This window comes from Gopherus evgoodei, chromosome 12 (genome assembly GCF_007399415.2).
Source record: "Gopherus evgoodei ecotype Sinaloan lineage chromosome 12, rGopEvg1_v1.p, whole genome shotgun sequence".
NCBI lineage: Eukaryota > Metazoa > Chordata > Testudines > Testudinidae > Gopherus > Gopherus evgoodei.
Window position 1 is genome coordinate 12,012,544 of NC_044333.1, and position 13,495 is coordinate 12,026,038.

General features: G+C 38.2%; 1 protein-coding gene across 1 annotated transcript in view; it reads right to left on the bottom strand.

Moving 5' to 3' along the window:
* Window positions 1-254: 254 nt before the first annotated feature.
* The window catches only part of SLC6A2 (solute carrier family 6 member 2), a 108,037-nt gene continuing 94,796 nt past the window's right edge, over window positions 255-13,495 (bottom strand). Inside the window, exons 13-15 of the mRNA XM_030581993.1 lie at window positions 6,307-6,474; window positions 2,406-2,477; window positions 255-803 (exon numbers count right to left, since the gene is read on the bottom strand). Of these exons, the coding sequence (XP_030437853.1) occupies window positions 780-803; window positions 2,406-2,477; window positions 6,307-6,474 (264 nt within the window). The 3' untranslated portion in view covers window positions 255-779. The remainder of the gene's footprint in view (window positions 804-2,405; window positions 2,478-6,306; window positions 6,475-13,495) is intronic.

Genomic DNA, 13,495 nt, shown 5'->3' on the forward strand with positions numbered 1-13,495 from the left:
CTTAACTCAAAGTCTGTAGAATACGGATCATGTGATAAATAAAGCCATTTTAATAGCTGACATAAAGGAATATGTTTGCATTGTTAAGTACAGTGTATTGTTAAAACTACTTTCTGTACTCAATAGCCACAACAATAGGAATTTAATTCCATCCCTGTTGCTTTTCCGTGCTTTTCAACTGCACAGAAAATGGCACAGACATATACAGCAAAGACAACCTTCTTCACCAAAAGAAGAGACTAATAACAAACCACTGAAAGTGAAGCACTGAGTCTTTACTTCAGAAGGATGCAAAATTATATCCAAAGGATAGTCCTGAAAGAAAGCAAATGGCATGAATGTGCACTTAAAGTCACTCTTGTCTCATAATTGAGATGCATCCATCTCTGAGTATATAGTTGGTCTCTAAACAATGTTGTGGCAGGAATTATTAAAGGAATTATGTTTTTTTATTTATTTCTCCAAGACAAGAGTTTCTTTAATTAATGATGATTTTCTGCTCCCTCCTCCACTTCTATCTCTATCAAAGCTCACAAATTTGCTCAAGTATGGATCTCATGGCACTGAAAGATATAAGGAAATGGAAAACCAGTCTGTAAGTTCATTTGAAACCAAGTAATAGAGAAAACAGGGAGCAGAGGCTGTCTTCCCTCAAAGGAATCAGTAGATGAGCTCTGAGCCAGCCTGGTCCAAGCACAATCAAGAGAGCTTTGAACTTGATTTTTCATTTAATCCCAGTTTAGTTTAATGTATTGGCTTTTTCCTCAACCTGTCAGTTGTCATATTGATAGCCAGTGTTGAAGCTGAAAGGAAACAGAAGCCATTATTTATTTGATAATATATTATTGATTTAAATGATAGTGATGAGAGTAAGTATGAAATAAGGGAGATGACAAATCTTAAATTACAGAAAAGCAGGAAAAATTGGCTACCAGTATTTTCAGACTTAATCCCAGTTTCTATTAACAACCAGCTTGTCTGATACAGCAATCATTTAATAATTGGACAGTTTTAAAATGTACAATAATTGGACATTAGGGAAACATAACTAAGATACTAGTTGCATCATGAGATAGGCACACTGCTTAATGTTTTGTTAAAATGCTTAAACAATGTCCAATAATCATGATGTTTTTCTGCTACTGATGCTGGCTATTTGGAAACAGTAATTTAAGTCAATAAACAGGCCTAAATGATTGACACATCATCCAGGAATTCCATTGTCAGAGCCCCACTCCTGCTTTTTTCAAATTATGCCTTTCTACTTTTTGTATATTTTCCCAACCTCCATAATTTAAATCCAAAACTGCTGAAAAGATACATTATACCATTATGTATTTGGGTTCAAATGTTCAGAATTGTGCAGAAATATGTGCATATAGCCCATGTTCATGTGCAGTAATTACAGAGAAAATATGGAAACACACATTTGAAATCTTGAGCCATAATCACTTACATTTGAGGTATTAAAATATAATGGAAAATATCTACTATATCACTCTAAAATATATAGAAATAATTCTCCTTCATATATAGCAAGTATTTTGCCTATTCAGTTTCTTGCTTTTGTTTCAAACTAAATATAAAGAGCCAAATTTTCACCTTATTTTTCATGACCAGTACCTGAATCTGAATCAGCAAGTTTTGAACTATTGTACATAATTATTAGTTACTTTTAACAACGGAGGCAAAAAACAATAGAGTATGAATGTTGATAACAGAGCAGAATGGGATTTTGTATCCTTTTTCACTTTTAGGAAAGAGTTTTTCAACAGGCTCATTTTATTTGCTAAGTCGAAGGCCTCATTGGAAACTTATAGCATCTTTGTTATGGTTGATTAAATACCACCCATGCAAACCAAAGAACATGTTCAACCTGTAAGCATATGGGGAAAACCTATTACATCTCCATATCGGGTCATCTCAGCATAACCACTTTGTAAATGAGTTCTTGTCACAGGATATTTGCTTGCCTCTTTGTCATGACTGGTGGCACATATTTGGAGTTTGAGGTAGAAACCATCAATCCAGATCCCTATGAAATAACTTATGTGAGAAGCATCTCATAATACTTAATTTTTTCAAAACTGCATGATGGTCCGGAATTGATCATTGCCAAGATGTTCTTTGATGAGATCTCACCATGATTGCATATGAACAAAAATGCTTGGAACTTGAACTGCTGTGGGATAACCTCAGGGACTCTATAGGGTCATATTGTTAAAATTATAAAAGGCACCAAAAGTCCTACGAGGCCGATGCACATGGCATTTTCCCACCCACAAAAGCCACATACTGGCAAAAAGGCAGAAAGGAAACAAATCCACTTTCATTTGCCAGTCAAACTTGCTAAGGGTGCAAAGGATAAGGGAGTGGGCAGGGAGGTAGGGAGAAGGAATACACACCTTAAACTGCCTCACGTTCCCTTGTGCCACAAGATGGTGTTCGTTCTCGGGTGTGATGCAGTAAGCTAGTCTCTAAACAAGAGTGGAGGCACACAGAAAAGAAAGTTAGCCATGTTAAATGGGTTAGATCTGCAGATAGGGGATGTTATCCCTGAGTTTACAGGGAAATAGTGTGTGACTTAATTTTTAATATCATTGAGCCCAGAGAGGACGTAATCATTGAGAGACCAAAGTGTATTATAGTTTGAGCTTCTTGATGGTAGTCCTAATCTCACAGCAACAACAGAATGTTTATGATAAATTTTAGCTGGTTCTCCCCCCCTGTCCCCACATCATGGGAAAAGGTCTCCAGGAGCTACATGGCACCACAGCCCTTGAACTTCCTGACTGCAAGGATTGCTGGAGGCTAGTAACAATGCAAACAGGTGAAGAAAGGCGCATGGGAGGGTACCCCTCCACGTTGTCCACAAAACCTAGGTTGTAGTGTCATTTGGGAGCACACACAAACATCGCTCTGGCATGCACTTCCATGGGCAGTGTGCACACCTCTAGGAGCTCCTACTAGAGAGGTTCCCTCCTCTCTCCCTCTATTGCAAGCTGAATAGCCATAATTTAGCCCTTGATATCCTATACTAAGAATTTTGGGCATGGTTTCCCCTTTATCTGCAGCCCTTTTATTTTTGGGTATTGCTAAGCAAACCTGAGCTTGCCCTATAATTTTGTGTCATCAGCTTTTGCAAGCAGGTGAAACTCAGTGGACTAAAGTGAATTCTGCTGTGAGGTTTTGGTGCTGCTTGAAAGGGATTTGCAAAGAGAACTGAACAAAATAAAGGGTTTGCACAAACCCCAGTGAAAAGGAAGCCAAAGGTTTTGCAGAACACTGATTGCACGGGGCTGGATCGTAACCCTACAAACCAGCAGGCAGGAGTAAAGGGCAGTGCAGGAATCAGATTGTAACTCAGAGGACCTCAGTCAGGTTCCTGGCTCCCTGTCTACACTGGTTTTGCTAATTAACCTGATGTGCTGGGGGGTGGAGTAAAGTCTTCATCTGCTCCCTGCCCACTCTCATCCATTTGAGCAGGAGAAGGAATAGCTGATCAGCAGTGGCCGCTGTCTTCTCCATGCTTGTACTGTAGCTAGCCTGCCCAACGATATAAGAAGGATCAGACTCCCTCTTACTCCCCTGTGCATGCAAGAAGGCTCCCAGCTGAGCCCATGGGTCTCTTACCTTTCTCTTGTCCTAACATATTAGGAGACTATTTGAATTTGAGGCTCAGAAATAGAAGACTGAACTATAATAATATGTCTGGTTACCTCACAACTCTATTTGAATAATAGGTTTAAAATATAATTAAATTCTATCTGAACTAAAGGACCTGATCCAAAACCTTTTGAAGTCAATTGGCACCTTTCCATTGGCCTCTGCAGGTTTTGCATCAGACCCACAGTGCATTTTCTGCACTTGTTCCACACACAGATCTTCTGCTGAGATCAGTAGAACATCTGCGTGCAGAACACATGAAAAATATGAAGGATTCATGTCATTTGCTGGGGAGAAGAAAGGAAAAATTGTTGCAATTGTTGGCTATATCAATTGTTTCTGAGAAACCATAAAATGCTTCTTTGTGGCAGTCTGAATTTTGACAAACCTAAGGGCATCTTTTCAGATTATGGATAGATACTATGATTGAAATCCAACTGTTTGCAATAAACCAGATGATATTCAAACTGTGCTTGCCTGAGTTTTAAAATACTAGACTATAATGAACATAAAACAATCAAAATTTCAATGTTTTAGGAGTATGTTTGGTATTTCTAAAGGGCTGAAAACAGATCTAAAGGTGGCTTTACTTTCTAAATCCTATTTGTGGATTCCTTCGGAGCATGGATAAGAATTTCAAGTGACAGTGATGAGAAAATTAATATGATCAGTGAATCTTAAACTTGTGTCATTTTGAAATGGTAATTTGAGGCAAGTACAGAGCAGTGAGATTGTAATGAAAAATAATTAGATGTATTTTTTTACCATAGAAACCAGGTTCCTCTTAAGCAGAACAATAACACACTAGATTAACATTACACACAATAACACTATGTTAAAAGAACATTTTTAAGGTAGCAAAGTCAAGCACTCAGAAGTTAGGAAATTAGCAAAGGAATGGTGAGACAAGGGAATCTTGGGTTCTGTTCAAGGCTGCGGAGGGGAGTTTGTCTAGTGGGCACAGACTCCTCTCTGCATTTCCACCAAAGCTTGAATTCCTTTTGTCCCATCCCCTCCAACCTGCCTGTCTCAGCCCCATGTATTCTGCATCCCTGGTTCCTCATCTCAGTCTCCACTCCTCAGGAGTCTCATCCAAGTGCCAGTCTCCGTGCCCAGCAAGTCCTAGTCTCACCCCTCTGGACTCCCCGGACCAATCCCTTTGCCCAGCAATTCCTAGTCCTCCCCCAAACACACACTTGCACATGTTTCCCATCCCCACAGAATCTCAGTCCCAATCTGCCTCCCAAGGGCCCTCATCCAATCTTAGTGTCCCTCAGCCCAATTCATTGTCCACTCTTTACTCACCTACTGGCTCAGGTATCTCCCCATTTCCCTCCCTAGCCACTCCCAGTCTCCACCCCAACCTAACTCCCATTCCCAGTTTCCCTTCCCTATCCCCCTCACTCCAGCCTCAGTCTTGCCCCACCCCCTTGTCTTTTTCCCAATCTATTCCGCTTTCCTCTTTCAAAGGTCCTATTCTTGCCACTCTGCATTCAAATCAGGCAGCTGCCTGGGTCCAGCATGGGGTGTCATTGAGATACAGTCTCCCTGCTCTCAGTTCAGGTGCCCAGCAGAGCCTGTAGGAGCCCAGAGCTGCAATTGCAGGAAACAATATGCTCCAGCCCAGTGTGGACTGAATCTTTGGGGAATCTAGCTGCAAAAATCTGCTTGAAAGTTAATTTGAATAAAGATATGGTGTTAATTTAAAGTTTAATCACTATTCCTGAATAGCTGTGGACAAGCCTTAAGAAGTCTTTATTGAGCACATGTGAATGGCCATTTTTCAAAGCTTATCACTTGCCCACATTTTGGCAGATTTCCATAGGGATAGCAAAAGGCACATTCCTGACACAAAGTCTACCCCCTTCCAAATTCCAAGTTCCTGCTCCAAAGCATAGGGGCTCTAGAGCAATTCAAATTTTCCCCAGAATTTTTTAATACGGGAAATAGAACTTATTTTTCTCATCTTCATTTCTGGTAATGACTCTTCTATTTTGGCTAAAGTTTTCCAAGAATATTCAGCCTGACCCTGCGCAGTAAGAAATAATAAGCAACTGAAAACAGGGTCTATGAATGGGAACTGTCAAGTAATGTTCACAATAGATAATGTCACTAGTTCTATAATTACCCACCCTCCAACTTTTTTTTTTAATATCAACTATACAATAAACATTTGGAACCATATTTTCAGATGAGTGGCCTAATCTATTTTAAGCACCTCAATGAAGTGCCCAGATTTTCAGAGTGGCACAGCACTCCTGTTGAGAATCATGGACCAAATTGCTGTCTAAAGAAAGCATCTGGACTGGGTCCACTCTTTATTCTGGATGCTGTATTTGAAGGCATCCATTTATATATATTTCTACAGTTGAGAAAAATCTACTAATTCAACTTTAAAATGTGCATTAAAAATGCTTTTATGAACTACAGTGGGGCATTCTGGCAGACTGATTTCTGTCTAGAAACTGGAATAGGGTGTATTAAATCCAGCCTGTAATTTCAGCCAGTTAGAAAGCTGGAACTGAAAGGTCACACAACGAGTAATGTGTCTGGGGAGCTAGAGAAGCAAACTGTTAACGCAAATCCAGCACATTCATTTCATAATAACATTTCATGACATTTTATTAGCACTCCACTTACTTCTTTAAAGGTCCCACGCACATTCAGAAATTTATAGATAATGTAGGCAGGCACAAGGATCATTGAAGATAATGCTATTCCCCAGCCAATGCGATTTGCCCAGAGAGGGAAGGTGTAGTCATCATAGGTCAGAGGTTTGAAGTTTATAATACTGACTATCACCACAAACTAAGGAAGAAAAAATAGAAAGAACCACAATTTTAGCCCTTTGGAAAAACTCCAACTGGAAAACAAGCCCATCTATTAGATCAGGCAGCTGCCCAGTGCAAAGGGGATACCTAGACCTGTGCAATAGGCCCTATCTTCAGCCTATTTACAATGTATCCCTTTTAGATGACAGTGTGGAACCACTTAGGGCACTCATGAATGACGTTAATGGTCAGAAAAATCATAAAATTCCATCCAGGCTATTTGTATCTGCCCTGTGGACTAGTGAACATCACTGGCAGACTACACGCTGCTGTGAAAGGGGGATTTCCTCCCCTACTTCTGAAGCAGGGGAGGTTGACTTGTTATTCTGTACTCTAAACTAGAGTTAGAGATGGGGAAGGTCTCAAGGCTGAAGTCATGGGTCCAGGACAGGATTATGCGCAGAGATTTTCAAATGGTCCCTGAGGACTCCTCAAGATCCCTCTGTCCTTTTCCCCAGGAGTTCTAGCAATGCTTCATAAGGATGGAACTGTCCCAATATACTTTTCTCTGCTAGACTGAAGAGCCTGTTATTAAATATTTGTTCTCCATGTAGATACTTACAGATTGTAATCAAGTCACCCCTTGAGCTTCTCTTTGTTAAAATAAAACAGATCAAGCTCTTTTAGTCTATCACTATAAGGCAAGTTTTCTAATCATTCGTGTGGCTTTTCTCTGAACCCTCTCTAATTTATCAACATTTTTCTTAAAATTGTGGGCATCAGAACTGGGCACACTATTCCAGCAGTAGCTGCACTGCTGTCAAATATAGAGGTAAAATAACCTTTCTGCTCCTATTTGAGATTCCTCTGTTTGTTCATCCAAGGACTGCATTAGCTCTTTTGGCCACAGTGTCGCACTGGGAGCTCTCAGACACCATGGGCCACCAATATTTTTCAGATAGAATCCTGTATCCTATAAGTATGACCTACATTCTTTGTTTCTAGATGTACATTTACTCATATTAAAATGCATATTGTTTGCTTGCGCCCTGTTTACCAAGTAATCCAGATCCCTCTGACACAGTGACCTGTCCTCTTCATTATTTACCACTTCCCCCATTTTTGTGTGTCATCTGCAAACTTTATCTGTGATGATTTTATGTTTTCTTACTGGACATTGATAAAAATGTTAAACAACACTGGGTCAAGAGCTAATCCCTGCGGGAACTCACTGGAAACACAGCCACTCAATAATTTCCCATTTACAATTACATTGTGAGACCTATCAGTTAGCCAGTTTTTATTTCATTTAATGTGTGCCATGTTCAGTTTATATCACTAGAAAAGTGTCTCAAGTGTGTGTGTCCACCTGTCCCCAGAATTGCCATTAGCCCAGTGGTTACAGCAAAGATGTGGGAAACACAGATTCAGGTCTCTGCTCCAAATCAGGCAGAGCAGGAACTTGAGCTTGGGCCTCTCACACCGTATGTGAGTGCTCTCACCACCAAGCTATTTGCTATTATCGACTAGTCTCAGACTGGATTCTATGTGCGTTGGTTTTATTTTGTGACAAAAATTGAAAGGTTTCTAGTTTCATCCTGATGTGGATTTGGAGTGGGACAGTTTTTGAAATTTTGAAAGTGTTTGTGGGTGAGGAAAACCATTACTTGCCCAGCTCTAGGAAAAAAAGCCTTGGTGGGGAAAAAAGCTCTTCTGTCTAAAGATTTTTGAGACAGCTTGGCCAGATGTCCCATTCTCTCAATGTACAGCAGCACTTTCTATCCCACTTAAACAAATAAGATGCTTGAGGGTATTTTTTTTTCTAACTGCTGCTCCATGTTGGACATGAGCTACTGAAAATTGACAAACTCAGCCACTCTTATGCCCATCAAAATGTATCTTCCTTGGATTGTGTGTCCTATTGAAAGAAAGTTAGATTTATAATACAATGCAGGCTAGGAACATTCTGAATCAGTTATTGATTCAGTATAATATGTTCGAGTTTTGTTAGAGATATTGTAGTACAATGCCAATAGAATCAGTCACCAGAAACATCTTTAAATGTTGTATTTGTCAGAAGATAAATTGGATGACTATCAGTATGTGTATATAATCTCAATGTGCAAAGTACATTGGTAATTTCTTTTTGTCCCCTGGGTTATTCATCCTTGGGCCATGCAACTACTTCAGATTAAAATGTTCAGAGACTGAGGGCTTCTCTACACTTGAAGGGCTAAAGAAGCACTTTAGTGTAGATACTACCTATGCTGACAGGCAGGGTTCTCCCACCAGCATAGGTAATCCATCTCTCCAAGAGTTCATAGCTAGGTCAACAGAAGAAATCTTCTGTCAACTTAATGCTGTCTACATAGGGACAAAGGTCAGTTTAACTACGCCATTCAGGGGTGTGTAGTTATGCCAACATAATTTTCTAGTGTAGACCAGGCCTAGAATGTCAAAGGCTACTGAGATAGCTTTATCAAATCAGCAAGAATGCTAGAAATGCTATATACTCACAAATGTTGGTTCACCTCATGATATTTTTGGCTGGCATTCAATAGCTGTGAGAAATGTGGGGATAATGTTTCAACAAGACTCTTCCTAATGCTAACATAGATGTGTGGATATCTAAAACTCCTAAGATAAATGTTTGATCTAGTATCCTATGGAAAGACCTGTTTATATTTAGGAACATAGGAATTGCTATACTAAATTAGAACAGGGAGCCTTCTAATCCATTATCCTGGACAGTGGTTAGTACCAAATGCTTCTGAGGAAAGTGAAGGACCCCTGAACTAGGCAATTATGGGGTAACCTTCCCCCAAGTAAAATTTTCTCTTAAAAACCACTTGTTAGAGGCTGATTTATGTTGTGAAGCATTCAGGTTTACATCCCTTCCAAAATACTTTTAAAATTAAATATTTAACTATTCTAACTCATTATTTTTGTTATCTTTTTTGACCAATTGTTTTTTGAATCCTGAAAAGTTCTTAGTCTCATTGATCTCATGTGGCAATGTGTTAAAAACTATTTCCTTAATCAGCTTTGTATTTGTTGTCTTCTTCTTTCATTATAAGAGACAGCTAACAGAAGTTCCTGATCTATTTTCTCTATGCCATTCATTATACCATATAAAATTTATAGCTCCTCTTATTAATATCCTGTAAATTAAACAATTCCACTCTTTTCTCACTGTCTCTGAGCCCCCTCTAATTCTGCTACATCTTTTCAATTCAGATTTTCCCTCTGGTTTAAAACAAACAACAACAAAAAAGCATTTCCATTGCTTTATTTTCACAATTTATAATGGAAACAAATTATAGGTAATAAAAAATTGTATGGACTATGTTTTTCCCCTAATATATCATGCTTACAGTGTCCATATAACCTTTTAAGACACCTGGAAAACCCCAGACCATTAGAATCAAGCTACTCAATGTTCTCTAAAATGTGTGTACTCTCCCCACAGGTATTAGAAAGTATCTATATATAGTAGTTACACTCAGTCAATGATTGACAATATTGGACTTTAATTCTGGAAGTCTTCTAGGACTATATGCATGGCTAGAGAATGCAGCATCTACTGATCCAGAAAGGTACATATTTTCATGTTTACAGTAGATATTAAAGCATATACTTTAGAGAGATTAGCAATTCTTTTTTAATTTGCTTTCCAATTATCACCTGTCTACACTGAAGGTGGGTAGTTATCTAACCCTGACCATGCAGTTCATCACTAAATAATTTAGAGAACAATTGGTAACATATTTATACCAGAATAAGCTTATTTGGAAAGACAGTGACCATTATGCTGCATCCCACATCCTACACACAGACATCTGTGAGCAATTGTGTGATGGAAAATAGAGCTGAGGTTACATACCAAACACCCAACATTGACATGAAGCCTGGTAGCCAGGAAAACACCATTAGAACATCTTTCATTTACTTCCCTAGAGCTAGGTTCATGCTGTAAAATTGAATCCAGAACTGGGCTTCCCATTCTCAAAAGTTGGGTTGGAGGGAGTGTGGTACGCAAGAAAGCTAGATCCAGCATTTTCATTCGAACTATTGTAAATTGGGATCTGGATCCAAAAATGTGTGTGGATTTGGTTGCAGGATCTATCCTTGAGGGTCACAATTTATACTAAGTTTATAGTTATAACTAGTGTTTAAAGGGCTACTAAATGGTTAATCAATTGTTAAAGCATTTAACAAGTCAATAGGTTGTTTATGTAACAATGATTTACAACCATCTCTATATACCTTCTACTGATGTGGTTATAATCTTCTTCAACATACAGTCCTCATGTCTGTAACATATTTATAACATCTTTTGATCATTTATTAACCTTGTATAAAACACTTACAAATGGAACATTAATATAAAATATGACTGATTGACTTCAGTGTATGCTTCATTGGCTCATTACTGAATGGATGCTATCAGATAGAACAATGATAGAACAAGAAGCAATGGGCTTAAACTGCAGCAAGGGAGATTTAGGTTGGACATTAGGAAAAAGTTCCTAACTGTCAGGGTAGCTAAACACTGGAATAGATTGCCTAGGGAAGTTGTGGAATCTCCATCTCTGGAGATATTTAAAAGTAGGTTAGATAAATGTCTATTAGGGATGGTCTAGACAGTATTTGGTCCTGCCATGAGGGCAGGGGACTGGACTCGATGACCTCTCGAGGTCCCTTCCAGTCCTAGAGTCTATGAGTCTATGAGATGCTAAGTATGCTATTAAAATGTTTTCCCTTTTAAAAATGTATTGTGTATCCCATCATAAATATGTCTTGATAGGAATGCCTTGTGTCATTAACTGTTTGATAGCTAATTTTGAACTTTGAGACGATATCTGATCCAGATTTGATGTAGCTATTTGGCAGATCGCTATTGCTTTCAATTTTATATTGAAAGCATAAACTTTAATGCAACAGAAAATATCCTAGGTCACAATGATGTCAAAATCTCCATATATTCACCATGACCTTTTGATCTACAAATAACCTGGAGTGAATGTATAAATACCCAATATAAAACTGCAGTTTAGTTCCAACTTAACCTTTACATAAAACTACCAAATGCTACCTTCACATTTCAGGGAGAAAAAAAATTCTAAAATGTAATGAAACATCTGTTTATTTTCCTTAATACATGTCAGAAGGCTCACAAGCTATATTTAATGTGTCTCTTTCCTCTCTATTTCACACAGCTAACCATTTGGAGTAATTGCACCCTACATATTCTAATGCATTCATCCACATTTGTGATCTTCATACCCTCCAACTAAAAAATACACTAATAACTGAATTATGTTCTTTAGTACATATATAACAAACAGTTGTAAAATTTTATATGTAGTCACATTCTTGTGTATATTGTTGATTTTACTATTCAAAAACAAGCACATACATAAATGGTAACACCTCAAGAAGTTATGTGCTTAGTTGATACACATTTGTTTAATGATGGCTGAGTGAAATTTAGCACAGAATAATGCCCCTCCCAATATTTTGATTTGCCTAAAACATTAGGTATAAACATCACCACTCCATATCGAGTTATTTATCTTACATTTTGGGGCTGGACCTGAATTGGCAGCATGTTATTTGTGTTGAGATTAAGTTGATTGGAAGACAGCATTTGTACATTTTGCTCTGAATGTTACAAAAATGATAGTTTCAGGGGTATAATCATTAAATAGTTTCACTTTGTACTGTGTGTATTACACTTTTGAACTCCATCAATGAAGTATCAATAGGAAACATACTGGATACTGCTTTTACCAGTTAAGTTTCCCATTTTTGCACCAAGTATTTGCCTATCAAAAAATAAACTCTATTACAGTCAATGGCGTTACTCATTGAAAGATAAATACCAAAGCCCCAATAGCTACGAGAAAAACATTTCTCCCCTTGGCCAAGTTATCGCAAAATTGTATTTCAGGGGCTTTACATCTTCCACTGAAGCATCTGATATTGACTGTTGTTAGAGAGAGAATATTGGACTAGGTGCTAGATTTGGTTTGACCCAATTCTTATGTTTCGTTCCTTATGCAGGGCAACCTGCAGTTCTGTATAACTCTGGCAACAGCTGAAATCATGTACCTATTACCATATAGGTTTTTTTGTGGGGAGGAAAGGGTTGTTCTTTTGATTATTTTTAAACCAATTTGTTTGACATCTGCTGGGCATCACTGAAATCATAATGAGACACATTTTATATCCTTGAAGTGGAAGCACAGAATCACAACCTGTGATGGGCAAAGGATCCGGAATACACAAAGGTAGATCCGATTCAGTTTCCATCTATAATCCTATAATTCCTTCCAGACAGTACTTGTAGCATTTTCTTTAATATCCAGTAACTGGGTATAGTTAGCTTTGGCTTTTTAGTTATTTTTGTTTTTTTGTTTTGTTTGGAAACATCTCTGACAATTTTGGTAACATTAGTTTCAGTCTCAATTTCACCTTTAAGTGAAAGATATTGTGGTTAAAAATCAGGGAATGGGAGTCAGGAGATTTTGGTTTCTTCCCAGCTTTATCGCAGACATTCTCTGAGATCCAGAGGATGTGATATAAACACTCGCTGCCTCCATCTCTCTCTCTAGATAACAAAGATAATATGTACTTGTGTCAAGGATGTTGTGGGAGCTTTATTTAGTTTTGTGTGAAGAACATTGAGATTCTTGGATGGAAAGTGATGCATAATATGTACAAAGTATTATTGCAGCTTATGGTTTTGATCAAAATTGGGCAAAACTGGTGACATTTTTTCCAGGCTTTTTCCAGGCTCTGGTTTTAACTACTCATTTTATGTAGCTTTTAAGTCCTCGGAATTGAACTTCTCTGAAACTGCAGATGCCCAAAACATAATACAGATCAGTTTGCAGATAATACTAACAAATTTGAAGCTGTCATTTTATACATTCAAAATTTTGTACAAAAGTACTAGGACAACTACCATCTTGGGCTTATGGAGAGGAGATAGGGAGGGAAAAAGCCCTCTCTCACCCTCATATCAAACATGGTTTCCAGAGGCACAACTGGTC